Source organism: Microcaecilia unicolor, chromosome 7 (assembly GCF_901765095.1).
Source record: "Microcaecilia unicolor chromosome 7, aMicUni1.1, whole genome shotgun sequence".
NCBI lineage: Eukaryota > Metazoa > Chordata > Amphibia > Gymnophiona > Siphonopidae > Microcaecilia > Microcaecilia unicolor.
The window spans coordinates 21,552,262-21,570,037 of NC_044037.1; the positions used below are offsets into that span (position 1 = coordinate 21,552,262).

General features: G+C 48.3%; 1 protein-coding gene across 4 annotated transcripts in view; it reads right to left on the reverse strand.

Annotated features, from left to right (window-relative positions):
• The window catches only part of GAB3 (GRB2 associated binding protein 3), a 204,994-nt gene that overhangs the window by 16,250 nt on the left and 170,968 nt on the right, over positions 1-17,776 (reverse strand). For all 4 annotated transcript variants that reach the window (XM_030209401.1, XM_030209399.1, XM_030209398.1 and 1 more), the window contains 2 exons: positions 15,504-15,756; positions 9,195-9,276 (listed from right to left, as the gene is read on the reverse strand). In XM_030209401.1, coding sequence (XP_030065261.1) covers positions 9,195-9,276; positions 15,504-15,756 — 335 coding nt within the window. The remainder of the gene's footprint in view (positions 1-9,194; positions 9,277-15,503; positions 15,757-17,776) is intronic.

The following is a 17,776-nucleotide window of genomic DNA, read 5'->3' on the forward strand; positions in this document are numbered from 1 at the left end:
GGTCTTGTTGCATAGGAGCCAACTTTTCAAAATGACTGGGGGTGCTTAATTTTTTTTTACAGGTGGTGCATTTCTCCCCCTCCCTTCGCCCTCCCTCTCCTCAGAGTTCCAGGCCCCCTCCCCCTCCCTCTCCTCAGAGTTCCAGCCCCCCTGTCCTCAGAGTTCCAGACCCCAATTCCTCCCCCTCCCTCCAAGTACCAGACCCCCTTCCGAGTTCCAGCCCCTCCCTCCCTCCGACTCGCGTTCCAGCCCAACCTCTTCTCCCACAACAGTCCTTCGCCTACCCCTCGCCTTCCTGAATGCCGCCCATAACTTAAAAGTCATCTTACCGGGGTCCCCGCGGCAGCAGTAGTGAAAGATGACCATGAGCAGGCTTGGCAAGTCGGCGCTAAGTTCAGCCTGCCTTCCCTTCTTGTTGCTCTCAGCTTTGCCTCTGGTCCCGCCCTCATTTCCTGTTTCCACAAGGGAGGGACCAGAGGCAGAGCTGAGAACAACGAGAAGGGAAGGCAGGCTGAAGCGCCAACTCGCCGAGCCTGCTCGTGCTCGCCTTTCACTACTGCTGCCGCCGGGACCCTGGTAAGATGTTAAGTTATGGGCGGCATGCAGGAAGACGAGGGGCAGGCGAAGGACTGTTGTGGGGCAGCGGGCTGGCTCCTGGGGAACTTCCGGTTCCGGTGGGGAAATATTGGGGGTGCTTGAGCACCCATAGCACCCACGGAGTCGGCGCCAATGTCTTGTTGTTCTGAGCAGTTATGCATTGAAGAATGGTCTTAATGGAAGTCTTTGTCTGTGCTGTTTTAAATATGTTTTACTATGTATGTTCTAGATGGAAACCACCTAAGTTGTATGTGGTATAGTCCTTTTACTAAGGTGCACTGAAAAATGGCCTGTGCTGGTGCAGATGCGTGTATTGGACGTGCGCAGATCCATTTTTTCAGTGCACCTGCAAAAAAAGTCTTTTTTTTGTTGGGCCAAAAATGGACGTGCGGCAAAATAAAAATTGGCGCGCGTCCATTTTGGGCCTGAGACCTTACCACCACCCACTGACCTAGCGGTATGGTCTGATGTGTTAACCGGGCAGTAATGGTCTACGCGCATACAATGCTGCTTACCACCTGGTTAGCGCCACGCAATGGAAAATTTCTGGCACGATTAGTCGACACACATTAAAAAAAAATGAAATTACCACATGGGCCACGTGGTAGCTGGGCAGTAGTTCAAAACTGACACACGTAGGAACGTGTGCTGTTTGCCCCAATAGAAAATAATTTTCTACATCATGGGGGGGATTCCTGGTGGTAATCAGCAGCGCAGCCACATTGCTGCACGCTGCCTGATTACTGCACCAGTAGCGTCTGAGCCCTTACCACCAAGTAAGTAGGTGACGGTAAAGTTTCAGGAAGTAACAGCCATGCATTACTTTTAATATTAGCACACGGCCACTTACTGCCCCCATTTAAAAGGCCTTTTTACCCACTGGCGCCAATTTCACGCATACAAACTACCTCAGCTTACTAAAAGGTGCTTCTGCTTTACCACGTGCTAATGTGCGCATGTTATTTATTGCAGGAACCATTTTATGCAGTGGGACCCCATTTACTCCTAACAGGGCCACCGAGGGGGGGGGGGCCCGGTGCCAGGGTTAGGCCACCGGCGCTGCAGTCCTCGGTTTCACCTGCCTGCCCTCGGATCCATGGACATCCCCCCCTCCGTCCACCACCGGGCCCCCTGCATTAAAATCGGCAGCGCCTCAGCTCCATTTGGAAAGGCAGATCGCCTCCCTTTGAGCCTTCCCTCCCTGTGTCCCGCCCTCGCGGAAACCATAAGTTACATCAGACAAGGGCGGGACACAGCAAGGGAAGGCCCGAAGGGAGGCGATCTGCCTTTCCACACGGAGATGAGGCTCAACCAATGTTAATGCAGGGGGCCCGGTGGTGGACGGAGGGGGGCTGTCGACGGAGCCGAGGGCAGGCAGATGAGACCGGGGACTGCAGCGCCGGCGGCCTGGGATCGGGGGGGAGGGGCGTCGACTTAGTCTCTTTGCGGCCCTGACTCCTAACACACATTAATTGTGCATTTTAGTAAAGCTTGACCTGGATATACCTTCTGTAACTTGCCTTGAGCTTTCAAAGCTGAGGAATAAAATCTAAAACCCCCCAAATGTAACTTGGCCACATTGGGGGAGATTCTATGTATGGCGCCTGGACAATCTGCACAGAAGTCATTTTCACCTAAGCATATTCAATAAAATTTTGGCGCGGTACATAGAATATGCTTAGTTGATATCCCAGAGCCTAAAACTATGCGCATCCATTTACACCAACGAAAATGTGGCGTAAATCCCTGCGAGTAGATTTACTGGGCCATATTCTATAACAACGTGCGTAAATTTGCAAATGCCCATGAAACACCCATTTCCCCCTCCAAAGCCATGCCCCTTTTGAACTGCGTGATTTAGAATGTAGGCGCAGTTCATTACAGCACACGCTTAGCGAGTTGTGTGTGTAAATACTAATTATTGCCAATTAGTGCTCATTATTGCTTGTTAAGCGCTGTTATGTTGGACAACTGTCTGCAGAATATTTGGACAGCTTTCAATGTTTACATTTTTCTCAGTTTCGTTTCAGCCCAGGTCACAGAATTGAAATTCTTTTATTGGTTCCTACTACCTTAGGAAAACAGTTTATACTGTTCCAATTTGACACATTCATTGCATTTGATGTAGTGGATCATGCCTTGTTGTTGGAAAAGCTGAGTTGCTGTGGGCATTGAAACCTGGCTTTAAATGGTTCCATGAATTGCTATCTCATCACAGTTATTGTGTCCATAAGAATAACTCTTGTTCTAAATACTGGTTTCCGAATTGTGGTGTTCCACAAGGTTCTCCCTTGTCGCCATTATTATTCAATGTTTATATGGCTTCCCTGGGAAAACAAACTGGAATCTACTACTACTACTTATTATTTCTAAAGCGCTACTAGACGTACGCAGCGCTGTACACTTGAACATGAAGAGACAGTCCTTGATCGACAGAGCTTACAATCTAATTAGGCCAGACAAACAGGACAAACAAGAGATAAGGGAATATTAAAGTGAGGATGATAAAATAAGGGTTCTGAACAAGTGAATAAGGGTTAGGAGTTAAAAGCAGCATCAAAAAGGTGGGCTTTTAGCTTAGATTTGAAGACGGCCAGAGATGGAGCTTGACGTACCGGCTCAGGAAGTCTATTCCAGGAATATGGTGCAGCAAGATAAAAGGAACAGAGTCTGGAGTTAGCAGTGGAGGAGAAGGGTGCTGCAGGTAAGAGAGATTTACCCAGTGAACGGAGTTCCCGGGGAGGAATGTAGGGAGAGATGAGAGTGGAGAGGTACTGAGGAGCTGCAGAGTGAATGCACTTATAGGTCAATAAGAGGAGTTTGAACTGTATGCGGAAACGGATAGGAAGCCAGTGAAGTGACTTGAGGAGAGGGCTAATATGAGCATAACGACACTGGCGGAATATTAGTCGTGCAGCAGAATTTTGAACAGATTGAAGAGGAGAGAGATGGCTAAGTGGGAGACCTGTGAGAAGCAAGTTGCAATAGTCTAAGCGAGAGGTGATAAGAGTGTGGATGAGGGTTCTGGTAGTGTGCTCAGAAAGTAAAGGGCAAATTTTGGTGATATTAAAGAGAAAGAAACGACAGGTTTTAGCAGTCTGCTGAATATGTGCAGAGAAGGAGAGGGAGGAGTTGAAGATGACCCCAAGGTTACGAGCTGATGAGACAGGAAGGATGAGGGTGTTAGCCACAGAAATAGAGAATGGGGGAGGAGGAGAGGTTGGTTTAGGGGGAAAAATAAGAAGCTCAGTCTTGGTCATGTTTAGTTTCAGATGGCGCCGAGACATCCAGGCAGCAATGTCAGACAGGCAGGCTGATACTTTGGCCTGGATTTCGGTTGAGATTTCTGGTGTGGAGAGGTAGTTCTGGGAGTCATCAGCGTAAAGATGATACTGAAAACCATGGGATGAGATCAGAGTACCAAGGGAAGAAGTATACATGAAGAAAAGAAGAGGTCCCAGGGCAGATCCCTGAGGTACACCAACTGACAGTGGGATAGAAGTAGAGGAGGATCCACTATACACTAAAGGTATGCTGGGAGAGATAAGAAGAAAACCAGGAAAGAACAGAGCCCTGAAATCCAAGTGAGGACAGCATATCAAGGAGTAGGCTGTGATCAAGTGTCAAAAGCAGCAGATAGATCGAGAAGGAAGAGGATAGAGTAGAGACCTTTGGATCTGGCCATGAACAGATCATTGGAGACTTTAGCAAGCGCTGTTGAGTTATTGTTGCCTGATGAGTTACTGCTGTCATATGTAGATGATATACTAATTGTATTACCCGTATTTGATTAGTTGACAGATACCGTTGCCAGGATATCATCTTGCATGGACAGAGTCCAACACTGGGCCTTGACAAATATGCTGAAACTGAATTCAAGTAAAACCAAGTTGCTTTTGTTTAGAAGCCCTGGAACTGTTGCACCTAAACAACTTACATGGTCCAGGGATATGGTATTTCTAGTTGAAGATAAGTCTAAGGTTTTAGGAGTGGTCCTTGATTCATTTTTAGGAGTGGTCCTTGATTCATTTTTAACCTTTGAACCACAAGTAAATTTGCTTTGGAAAAAAAAGCAATATTCAAGCGAGACAATTGAGATTGGTAAGACTGTTGTTTGATCAATCAGCTTTTGGGCTATTAGTTCAGATGCGAGTATTGACACACCTTGATTACTGTTAATGTTCTTTATTCAGGTTTTTCTGCAAAACTTCTCAGGAAGCTTCAACTTATTCAAAATACCTCGGCAAGACTAATTTTTAGGCTTAAAAATGTTGACAGTATTTTTCCTTATATGAGTAAATTGCATTGGCTTTCAGTTCACAAGAGAATATTGTTTAAGTCTGTTTGTATGATTTTTCTGGCTATTTATGCTTACAGCAGAAATGGTGACCAACTTAATCTGTACACCTTTCTCTAGATCTTCCTCCAGGTTAAGGTCCTCGAAGGTTCTTCACTCTCTAAGTACTAGAGGGTGAGATTTTCTAAGATGGCTGGTTCTATCTTTTTTTTCCTTTTTGATTTCCAAATGGAATCTTTTACCTTTGGACATTAGAGTCAAACTATTTTGCTTTTCGTAAACAGCTTAAGACTTAATAATTTTTAAATTGAGGTTTTTAATTTTATGGGAGATTGGTGGACACTTTTTGTTATTTCTGTGATGTTGTACTTCTGTGACATTGTTGTAAACCACATTGGACCCAGAAACGTGGACATAGCGGTATACAAGAGATTTATTGTCATTGGTAATTGAAGAGTCCACCTGCAATCTAAAAGTAGGCAGCCTCTTACAGAGTTACCCCCCCCCCCCTCTATAGCAGTAGGCAGCTGTTATCTATTCCTGGACGGGTTTGTTTCTCAACACCCCAGACTACACCCTTCCTATCTCAGACAGCCTGAAAATCCTTGGCGTTATGATGGACCGTAATTTAACGCTAGAGACCCAAGTGGCATCCACAACAAAGAAAATGTTCCATTCAATGTGGAAACTCAAACGCTTGAAACAATTCTTCCCGAGGGAAACATTTCACAACCTGATGCAATCAATGGTACTAAGCCACGCAGACTACTGCAATGGATTTTATGCGGGATGCAAAGAACAAAATTTAAAGAAACTTCAGACCGCACAAAACACGGCAGCTAGGCTTATATTTGGAAAAGCGCGATTTGAAAGCGCAAAACCCCTCCGCTAAAACCTACACTGGCTCCCAATCAAAGAACACATTGCTTTCAAAATCTGCACCCTGGCTCTCAAAATCATCTACGGCGAAGCCCCGGGATACATGACAGACTTGATTTACTTACCAACTAGAAACACATCCGAATCAACACGAACATTTCTAAATCTGCACTATCCAAGCTGCAAAGGACTTAAACACAAATCAACTTACGCATCCAGTTTCTCCTACATAAGCACGCAACTATGGAATGCACTTCCAAAAACCTTGAAAACGACGTACGACCACTTAAACTTCCGGAAATCACTAACCTGTTTAAAAAGGCATACCCTACCGATCCAACTTAAATACCTGATCTCTACAACACAACAAAACTAAAGTACGTAATGGACATAACTCAACTCTTCCGTTGCACGATTCCCTAATGTGGCTGTGCCACATGAACTTTATCTTACCACAACATCACTTTGTATTTGTTTACACTGGAGTCTGCAAACGCCTCTCCGGTACTATGTAAGCCACATTTTGCAAATAGGTGGGAAAATGTGGGATACAAATGTAACAAATAAATAAATCACATTTTTGTATATTTATATGCAAGTCTTAGCTCTCTTCTGCTTTCAAATGCAGCGCAAACATATATTTTTTTCTGTAGTTCCCAATGGTCTGCATGCTCGATCACTCATGCAACTGCTCTTCCAGCTGCCACGTAGAGCGCCTGAAATTCAGAACCACCTGCAAAGCTTCAACATCATGACACAGGGACAGCGGCTTTGTCAGTGAATCAGCCCAGCTCAGTCTTACAGACATGCAAACAGCGCCACCTGCCCTTCAGCTAAGAGTGTTGCACCCCAGCAAATGCTATTATGGAGAGCTCGGTCAATGCAGATTGCAGAAACTCTATTTAGAATTTGGAACAGGACAGAAACACAGGCAGCTTTTCAGAGCTCAGGAACACGTCCATGATCACATTTGAAAAAGAAAAAAAAAAGTATGTTTGGTATTCTACAGTTTTTCAAATAAACAATTAAGAGGTGCCCTGGACATCCCAGGAATTGAAAAAAACTCTTCTGCTTCAGATACAGGCTCCTCTACAGCTAATTAATCTGTTTGAACCTCCAAGACCTTTACACAAAAATGTTATTATTTGTCTGTTTGTTTGGATTTTGCTCATGCTTTTTTCAGCAGTAGCTCAAGGTAAGTTACGTTCAGGTACAGTAGATATTTCCCTATTCCCTTGAGGGCTCACAATCTAAGGGGCCCTTTTAATAAGTTGCACTAGTAAATAGGCTTAGCGTGTCCTAACATGAGACTTTCCCTTGTACCACTGTTCCCTCTTAGCTGAACAGGAGTCCTCCACGTACAGACCTGCCAGTAGAGGGTGCTGTTTCACTATTACATTTTCAATAGTAAGGGACAAGCAAGCTCTGAAGGACTCCAGGGAACCTACCTGTCTCTTGTGACTGAAAACACAGTGTTGAAGCATCACCCCCCCACTGGTAGCAATGCAGTTGGAAGACTCACGCTCAGCTTAGAAAGAAAAATGCTACACACTAATTCCATTTCTAGTGCAGCTGTAAATAGACATTTTTCTATTTGCTTTATTTCTGGACATACGCTAATGTTACCATTTGCACATGGCCATTTAAAAAAATTTAATGCGGGAGCCCTTAAAGCCATGTTCACCAGTTCGCATGCAGTGATGTCAGCATGCTAGCTGGTTAACGCTTCTATGACCACTCTTCAATCATTCCCGCTCCTCCTAAAAATAAATAGAAAATAATTGCTGTGTGCAAACAGGTAAATTACCATAGGACATTTTAGTGCAGTGGCGTTCCTAAGGGGGGGCGGTGGGTGCATTCCGCCCTGGGTGCACGCTGCTGGGGGGGGGGTGCCACGCGCCTGTCGGCGCCGCTCGTTCCGTGCTCCCTCTGCCCCGGAACAGGTTACTTCCTGTTCCAGGGCAGAAGGAGCATGAAACGAGCGATGCCGACAGCCGCGCGGCACCCCCCCCCCCCCCCTCAGCAGGTAAAAATGCACCCGGGGGTGTGTGTGTTGTTTCACCGGGGGGGGGGGGGAGGTGTCGTTTAGCCGGGGGGGGGGGGGGAGAGAGGGGAGGTGTTGTTTCGCCAGGGGGGGGAGGCGCTGAACCCGGGGGGGGGGGGCACATCGGTGATCTGCCCCAGGTGTCAGCTGCCCTAGGAATGCCACTGTTTTAGTGTGTCTTGCAGTATTTTTTTTTTGTTACATTTGTACCCCGTGCTTTCCCACTCATGGCAGGCTCTATGCGGCAGGCAATGGAGGGTTAAGTGACTTGCCCAAAGTCACAAATTTAAGTGCCCTTCATATTTTGAAACAGTGCCCATTAATGTGCCCCCGTCAGCCACTAGTCCATCAGGCCAAGTAAGGTAGACCCGGGGGGGGGGGGGCTTGCTATGATCTGGGAATGGCCAAAAGGGGAGAGTGGAACTGTCTGGGGGGCCTGGGAGGGGGGGATTAAACCTGCTAGTGCAGGTTGGGATGGAGGATTGGAATTGCTAGCAGGAGTCAGGAGGGCAGTGGTGTAGCTAGGAATTTTAAACAAGGGGTGTGTCTCAAGCTGCATTTCCCTCCCTTCTCTTTCCCGCCACATCTCTCCCTTCCCTTTCCAGCCCTGCAAAGCTCTCGCTATTCCTTCCCTCCCTCCTGGCACCTTAAAATTACCTCCAGTCTTTGCCCGGGCATCACCTGTAGCAGCACTCATAGGCTGTCTGTGGCCTGTACCGGGGCTTTCTCTTTGAACCATCCCACCTGTCAGAAAACAGGAAATTGGGTCAGAATGGGTGGGACAGTTCAGAGAGAAAGCCTTGGTGCAGGCTGCAGGTACCCTATGAGCGTCAGTGCCGCTGCGGCTGCCTAGGTGAAGACTAGAGGTGATTTTAAGGCACAGGGGGAGGGAGGGAATTGTGTGAGCTTTGCGGGGCTGGGAAGGGAAAGGAGAGATGGGGCAGGAGGGAGAAGGGAGGGAGTGACAGGGGGTGCGCTGCGGGAGGGTGGATTGGAACTGCTGGCAGTTGAGTATCAGCCAGGACTTGCATAACACCCCACGGCCACCACATGTCCAGTGAGAGCTGGCTATTTAATGCTGGAACCTGGACATGGCCCAGCATTAAATTTAGCTTGCTACCGTCAAACTGTACAGCGCTGCAGAAATGTTAAGTAGTAGTAGTAGTAAATTGCTGACTGCTGCCAGCTGAATACTGACCAGGCAATGGATAACCATTTCATTTCCCACAGACCGCCTTAAGTGAGATTTGAACCAGTTGCTTAGAAAGGAAAAGCTTTGAACCAGTTGCCTAGAAAGGAAAAGCTCTGTCCTGCTGTAACATTAGCCTGAGCCACACTGGGGGCAGGTGAACAAGTACATTTGCAGAAGTTACTCACTAAGGCACAGTCCACGTCCTGGTCAAAGCAGGATGCTCTCTAATTGTTGAAAGACTTCTCAGGTCTAGGGGAGGTGGTCGCACTGCAAACACAGAGGCATGAAATTAAGTCAGTTGTGAAATAGTTCTTCAAATGCAAAGCACAAAACAAAGGCTACGGATGTGGACCGGGAAAGAATGTTCGGTTCGTTTTGGGTTCCTTTGACCTTTTTTTCTTGATTTTCGTATTTTTGGGGGGTTGTTTCATACATTCATTTTAATAAATTATTTTTTAGGCAAGTTAAAACTTTTTAATGTGCGTTAATCCACTTAACATGTTAATTAATAGGTTGCACAGAATTTTTTTTTTTAGGCATGTTAACGTACTGAATGCATGCTAATGACTGCAGATCCCTAGCACAGACATGTAACTGTAACGGATGATTCAAGAATTGAAGGCAGAGGAGATAAAGTTTCTCTGCTGGAGCACCCTTATAGAATACTAGCTTAGTGCGCATCTTGCGCCTAACTCTGGGTGTGGCACTTACACCTGCTGAAACCTAGTGTAAATGCAGGAGCGCAACTAATGACATTTGGGTATGTAAATGACTCTATTCCATTAACATTACACCTAACTTCTGGGAATGCCCCTGACCCGCCCATGCGCCTCCCATGGCCACACCCATTTTTGAGTGGCACGCTTTAAAATGCAGGCGTACATTTTATATAATAGGATGAAGGGAACATCTGTGCACAGTGGCGTACCAAGGGGGGGGGGCGGTGGGGGCGGTCCGCCCCGGGTGCACGCGGCTGGGGGGGGGAGGGTGCCGCGTGCCTGCTGGCTCTTCGTTTTCATGCTCCCTCTGCCCTGGAACAGGTTACTTCCTGTTCCGGGGCAGAGGGAGCATGAAAACAAAATGCCTGCAGGCGCACCCCCCCCCCCCCAGTGGCGTGCACCCGGGGGGGGGGGGTTCATGCTGTTCCGGGGGGGGGGGGCGCTGCACCCGGGGGCGGGGCGCATCGGCGATCCGCCCCAGGTATCAGCCCCCGTAGGAACACCACTGTCTGTGCATAAACCCAAATTAAGAGCCAATTAACACAAATTACTGATTGTTAATAGCTCATTAACCAGTTTGCGCATGGATCCAGGATCCGCACCCAAACGTCTGACCGACTTTTGATTTCTTTAATTGTACTGTACTTATAATTACCATCCTTACATCAGCTTCAATAGTCTTATCCTCATAATATTAGCATTCCCTTCTCTATTATTATTGTTATCTCCCCCCCCCCCACCTTTTCTCTTACTGTTTAATGCAGACAATCTTCTTCTATATCCTTGTTCTCATTTGTCAACCCACAATTAAATAACCACACCATAGTAACATAGTAGATGACGGCAGAAAAAGACCTGCACGGTCCATCCAGTCTGCCCAAGAAGATAAATTCATATGTGCTACTTTTTTTTATTTGTACTGTCCTCTTCAGTGCACAGACCGTATAAGTCTGCCCAGCACTATCCCCGCCTCCCAACTACCAGTCCCGCCTCCCAACACCAGCTCTGGCACAGACCCTATAAGTCTGCCCAGCACTATCCCCGCCTCCCAACTACCAGTCCCGCCTCCCAACACCAGCTCTGGCACAGACCCTATAAGTCTGCCCAGCACTATCCCCGCCTCCCAACTACCAGTCCCGCCTCCCACCAACAGCTCTGGCACAGACCGTATAAGTCTGCCCAGCACTATCCCCGCCTCCCAACTACCAGTCCCGCCTTCCACCACCAGCTCTGGCACAGACCGTATAGGTCTGCCCAGCACTATCCCTGCCTCCCACCACCGGCTCTGGCACAGACCGTATAAGTCTGCCCAGCACTATCCCCGCCGCCCAACCACCAGCCCCGGCACAGACCGTATAAGTCTGCCCAGCACTAGTCCCGCCTCCCAACCACCAGCCCTAGCACAGACCATATAAGTCTGCCCAGCACTAGCCCTACCTCCTAACCACCAGCTCTGCCACCCATTCTAGGCTAAGCTCCTGAGGATCCCTTTCTTCTGCACAGGATTCCTTTATGTTTATCCCACGCATGTTTGAATTCCGTTACCGTTTTCATCTCCACCAGCTGCCGCGGGAGGGCATTCCAAGCATCCACCACACCAACACTAATACACTCCTTCCATAGTTATTTTAATTATCTAATGTAAGCCACATTGAACCCAAGATTCCTTGGGATAATGTGGGATATACATGTCAAAAAGAAATAAATATAAATAGATTTTGGCGACCTCTATAGAATTCAGGGGCTAGGATTCAATTTAGGAAAACTTTTTTTTCTGTTCTCATTTATTTATCGATTTCTTTACTTCTGATTTTATAGACTTTCCCTCTCTACCAGGCCTACATTGTGGTTCTGTCTGTGGGAAAAGAGCTTGAAGATCAGTCCCTTAATGTCACCCTTCCACGTTTTAAGGTCACATAAAATGCTGGTGCACACATTGTTAATACCAAAAACATTTGCTTCCTCTCCGCCTGCAAAGACAATGAACCCTGTCCGCTATGGATAAAGCAGAAAATTGCTGATCATCTGTTCCTTACACCTGCAGGGCAGAAGAACAACTTTCCCAAAGTATTTGTTTTCGTAATGATGATGCCAGCTCATCCCGATCCTGCAGCCTCGCTCAGCAAGTCTTGTGCACAGGCTACTCAAAATAAGCCCATAGGAAGTACATTTACACCCATGATTTTCAATGTCTGAGTTCAAAAAGTACTCCCTTAAAGACTGAGCTAGCAAGGCAATCCCCCACCCTCCCTCGCTCCCTCCGAGTTCCAGTCCCCCCTCCCACCCTCCCACCCAGTTCCTCCCTCCTTCCCTCCCAGTTCAAGGCCCCCCCTCCCTCCCACCCACCCATTTCAAGGCTCCCTCATGCCCCTCCCACCAAGTTCCAGACTCCCCCTTCCCTCCAATTTCAACACCCCCCCTCCGTGTTACGGACCCCTGGCCCCCCTGCTGCGACCCTCTTCTTCCCGATGAAAACACTCCCCCGCCGCCGTCGTGTACCTGTGCTGACGGGGGACCCCAACCCCCGACAGCCGAAGTTCTGTTTTCGTCTGTGCCAGCGTGTTGCTTGCTGAATGATCATCTGTTGAAGTTTCTGTGCGTGCGTCTGATGTCAGACGCAAGCACAGAAACTTGAACAGCTGATCATTCATGAAGCAACGCCCCAGCGCAGCCGAGAAGTGAACTTCGGCTGTCGGGGGTTGGGGTCCCCCATCAGCAAAGTTACGCGATGGCGGTGGGGAGTGTTTTTGTCTGGAAGGGGGGGGGGGGTCGAGGGGGTTGCGGCAGGGGGGTCCAGGGGTCCGTAACGGAGGGAGGGCGGAGTCTGGAACTCGGTGTGAGGGGCGTGAGGGGCACATGTCATGATGGTGCCTAGCAGACCACAGGAGCCACGGTCCCAGGCAGGACAGAACGTTGGAGGTTGAGAATTATATATATAGATAATATAAGCCTAGCAATAACACCCACAGTGCTCTACAGCAGGGCTTCTCTACCCAGTCCTTGAGGAACTCTGAGTCCCACCAGGTTTTTAGGATACCCACAATGAATATACACCATATATACATTGTTGATGATGAATTTCCTAGAAAATTCTTAATATTTTACAAAACAATCTGTAATATTTTATTCATTACTCTTCATAAACATCCTAAACATTTACATACCAAGCAGGCAGTGCATGCAAATCTATCTCATGCATATTCATTGTGGATATCCTGAAAACTTGATGGGACTCGGTGTTCCTCAAGGACTGGGTTGAGAAGCCCTGCTTTAAAGTGTACAAGCATATATATGACTGTACACCAACAATTCATACCCATTTACCATAATGCAGTCACCCAATGCAGGTCAAAGGTTAGGACATGATCCGGTGTACATATCCTTTACAGCCGCTTATTAACAATCCCCCACCCAGTGTATTTCGGTAGGACCAGCTCTTGGGTCAGCTCTGTTGAAATGCAGAGATGCACACACTGGGGATGATTCTCTACAGGTTGCCTAAAGGTAAGTGCAGGGAAACTGCGCACAAATTTCCGTTATAAAATACCAGCCTAAGTCCACAGTTACGTGCCTAACTTTAGGCGAGAGCTCTTATGCCAGGGCCAGATTAAGTCCAACTGATGCCCTAAGCAAAACCGAACAATGGTGCCCCTTGGCCCTTCCATTGCTTAAGATATTAAGATTCAATAAGCGCTGAGAAATATCTTCATTGTACGAAATAAGGTATATATAAAGATTAGAAAAACACTGAAATTCATGTTGGATAATGGGTGTGGCTGATGGCGGTGAAAGAGTTAAGGGCTAGAGGAAGAAATTCTGTGGTGCCCCCCTTCCCTTGGCGCCCTAAGCACATGCTTATTTTGCTTAATGGTTAATCCAGGGCTGACTTATGTTAACCAAATGGCTGGTGTAAATGGGTGTGTTTAACTGTAGGCAGTTAGGCGTGCAACTTTCAGGTTCAAGCCCCCCCCCCCTTGCAGTTGCTCACTATGGAAATTGTGCACCTGCTGTAGAATACCAACTAAAGGTAGTGATGCATGTAACTGCTAAGCAGTGCTAATTAGCACCAATTAATGGCAATTATTGCCAATAACTGCCCGGTAAAGTCAATTACCATCTAATTATTCAATTAAGCTATGCATGTAATTGACCCTATGCTATAACTTGGGCACTCAACTTTGCGCGCTAAGCAGCAAGTTATAGAATGAAGGGGATTGGGGGTCATTTTCTAGAGCTTAATCCATGGGGAAGCCTGCTTTCCACACAGAAAAGGGCTTTTAGAAAACTACCCAACCACACATGGTACAACTGGGTGCCACAACATCATGCAATGAGCTCTAATTTTATAGCGCCATCTGGGCATTAAGATGCCTTATAGAATAGAAGCATAAGTTGGCATCGCCAATGGCAGGAGTGAGTGTGCCTACGTGCCGCAAGCCATGTGTGTAATGTGGAGGGGCATAATTGAAAGGGGAACCCAATTTTCCTGAGGACGTCCTCATAGGACGTCCCGGTGAAGGGGCGGGGAAACCCGTATTATCGAAACAAGATGGGCATCCATCTTTCGTTTCGATAATACAGTCGGGGACACCCAAATCACAAAATTTAGGTCGACCTTAGAGATGGTCCTCCCTGATTTTCGGCGATAATGGAAACTGAGGACGCCCATCTCAGAAACGACCAAATCCAAGCCCTTTGGCAGTGGGAGCAGCCAGCATTCGTAGCGCACTGGTCCCCCTCATATGCCAGGACACCAACCAGGCACTCTAGGGGGCACTGCAGTGGACTTCACAAATTGCTCCCAAGTACATAGCTCCCTTACCTTATGTGCTCAGCCCCCCCAAAACCCACTCCTCATAACTGTACACCACTACCATAGCCCTAAGGGGTGAAGGGAGGCACCTAGATGTGGGTGCAGTGGGTTTCTGGTGGGTTTTGAAGGGCTCACATTTACCACCACAAGTGTAACAGGTAGGGGGGGGGGGATGGGCCTGGGTCCGCCTGCCTGAAGTGCACTGCACACACTAAAACTGCTCCAGGGACCTGCATACTGCTGTCATGGAGCTGGGTATGACATTTGAGGCTGGCAAAAAATATTTAAAAAGTTTTTTTTTTAGGGTGGGAGGGGTTTTTTCTTACATCTTTACTGAGTAAACAGGGAATCATATAGGAAGTAGTGAAAAAAATCTAGTTTTCTCCTTAGTAGATTTATATTGTGACTTCTCAGTTTATTAACAGAAGATTCTCTTATTCTCCACAGTAGCACCAACTTGAACCTACGATCAGTGGCGTACTAAGGGGGGGGGGCGGTCCGCCCCAGGTGCATGCCGCTGGGGGGGGGTGCCACGCGCCTGTCGGCTCTTCGTTTTCATGCTCCCTTTGCCCCGGAATGGGTTACTTCCTGTTCCGGGGCAGAGGGAGAATGAAAAGGAAGAGCCGGCAGGCGCGCGGGCCCCCCCCCCAGCGGTGTGCACCCGGGGGGCGGGGGTTCTTTTGCCCGGGGGGGGGGGGCGTCGCGCTGTTCCGGGGGGCAGGGTGCATCGGCGATCCGCCCCGGGTGTCAGCCTCCCCTAGGAACGCCACTGCCTATGATTATCCTCAGTTTGAGTGCACGAGGATTTTGTTTTGATACGATAGTCTATTTTCTAAAGTTATAATACTGATAATCTAGCTTTTATAAAATAGTCTTTCTGGACTTTTCATATAGGTGTCCTGTTAAAAAGTCAAGTCCATTTAGAATAATCTGGATTAATGCACTCTGGGAAATGTTCATACTTTTTCTCCGTGGTTTTAGATCTCGATTGACTGGCGGAGGTTCCAGGTCTGCAGGAAGTTCAGGCAAAGGGCTCGAAACTTTTGGCGAAGACCCCGCAGGGCTGGTAAATACTGGCAAGACTGGACTCATAGGAATGTAGCCATCAGCACCGGCATCTGAAGCGGAGGCAGGCGGGGAAGAATTGGGGTTCATGGGGACGTAGCTATCTTCAGAGCCGTCTGTTGTGAAAGAGGAAAGTGGCGCAAATCTAGGCTTAAAAGGAGAAAACAAACTCATCAGACATTTTGCAACATTTCTCATTCACTGCACTGTTTCTGATGTCACCAGCGCAGGCAGCAACATAAAACTTCCCTACGCAAAGAGAACTCTGGGATAATAAGCAGGACCGGTCGCACAGGGCCCCACACTCCTAGGGTCCCCGCATCTCTGGCACGTCTGTTCTCCTGTCTCAGAACACCTCCCTGCTCCATACCTTAATGTGCATCCACATTTCAGTAGAGTGCATCAGGCAGCAGCAGCGATTTTCATATCCTGTCAGCTGCTGAGCCCACAGCCTCCTCACTGCTGCATCCCACCCCCTTTTGATGTCACTTCCTCCTTCTGCAAGGGCAAGATGCAGCAGTGAGGCGGCTCTGGGCTCAGCAGCTGATGGGATATGAAAATTGCTGCCGCTGTCTACTGAAATGTGGTGGATGCACATCAAGGTGGGGTTCCGACAGCTCTAAACCTCCTTTTAAATTCTGATAAATTCTGATTTATGGTGGCAGGCGTGGGGGGGGGGGGGGCATGAGCAGATGGGGGGCCCACTGAACTGGTCTGCACAAGGCCCTACAATTGTCCTGAAGATAAGAAATGCCATACCGGCATCCTATCTCCAGCAGTGGCCAATCTATGTAACTTTGAAGCACCCTGCAGATCTTAATGGTGAAATTCAGTCCCTGCTGTTCACACCCAGCTCCCAGTAGCAAGAGGTGGTATTCCCCAGGACCGCCTGGCTAATAGCCAGGGCCGCCGAGAGACTGGGCCGGGCCCGGGACAAGGCCGCCCCTGGGCCCCCGGCCCCGCCCCCTAGGCTCTGCCCCACTGCCCCCCCCCAGGTTGTCGCCGCCCCCCCCCTGAGGGGGGCCCGGCGCCACAGTCCCACCCGCCTCCGCCACGTCAGACGCACAGAAGCCCTGCAGAGTACAGCGAAGATCAGCTGAGAGGAGCGCATCTGTGTGGGCCGCGCACGCCGGAGTCAGAAGACAGCACTTCTGCTGGCGGGGGTTCGGGTGGAAGGGGCCCGGTGGCAGGTGGGACTGCGGCGCCGGGCCCCCCTTGGAGGCCTGGGGCCCTAGGAATTTTGACCCCCCTGTCTCCCTCTCTCGGCGGCCCTGCTAATAGCTGTTGATGGACACGTCTTCCAGAAATTTGACCAGTCTTCGTTTAAAGTTAGGTCTACTACTGCTTGACCACATTCTCTGCCAACAAATGGCACAGCTTGACTTTGTGTTGCCTGAAGAGTGTTTTAAATCTGCTACCAGTTAGGTTTGATGGAGCATCCCCTGGGTTAGGGGAATATCTGAAAGAAAAAAATAACAGTTCCCTATTTATCTGTCACACCTTTTTCAGTAGTAGCTCAAGGTGAGTTACATTTAAGTACCCTGGGTATTTTCCCTGTCCCTGCAGAGCTCACAATCTAAGTTTGTACCTGAGGCAATGGAGGGTTAAGTGACTTGGCCAAGATCACAAGGAGCAGCAGTGGGATTTGAACTGGCCACGTCTGGATTGCAAGACTGGTGCTCTAACCACTAGGCCACTCCTCCACCCCAAAGAATCTTGTTACTCTTTGGGGTTCTACATGGAATGTTGCTACACTTTGAAAATCTGCATGGAATGTTGTTATTCTTTAGAATTCTAGAATCTTTATTTATTTAGATTTTGCTCACACCTTTTTCAGTAGTAGCTCAAGGTGAGTTACATTCCGGTAGTCTGGATATTTCTCTGTCCCAGGAGGGCTCACAATCTAAGTTTGTACCTGAGGCAATGGAGGGTTAAGTGACTTGGCCAAGATCACAAGGAGCAGCAGTGGGATTTGAACCGGCCACGTCTGGATTGCAAGACCGGTGCTCTAACCACTAGGCCACTAAGGTGTCTCGGAGGATGAGTGCTAGAGACCACTGTGAATGACTGTAAGACAATATGACGATACATATGCTTTTAATAAATTAAATGAAATCCCTGCCCTTGCTCACCAGTCCTGCTTACGGATGCCAAAATCTTAACTCAGGCC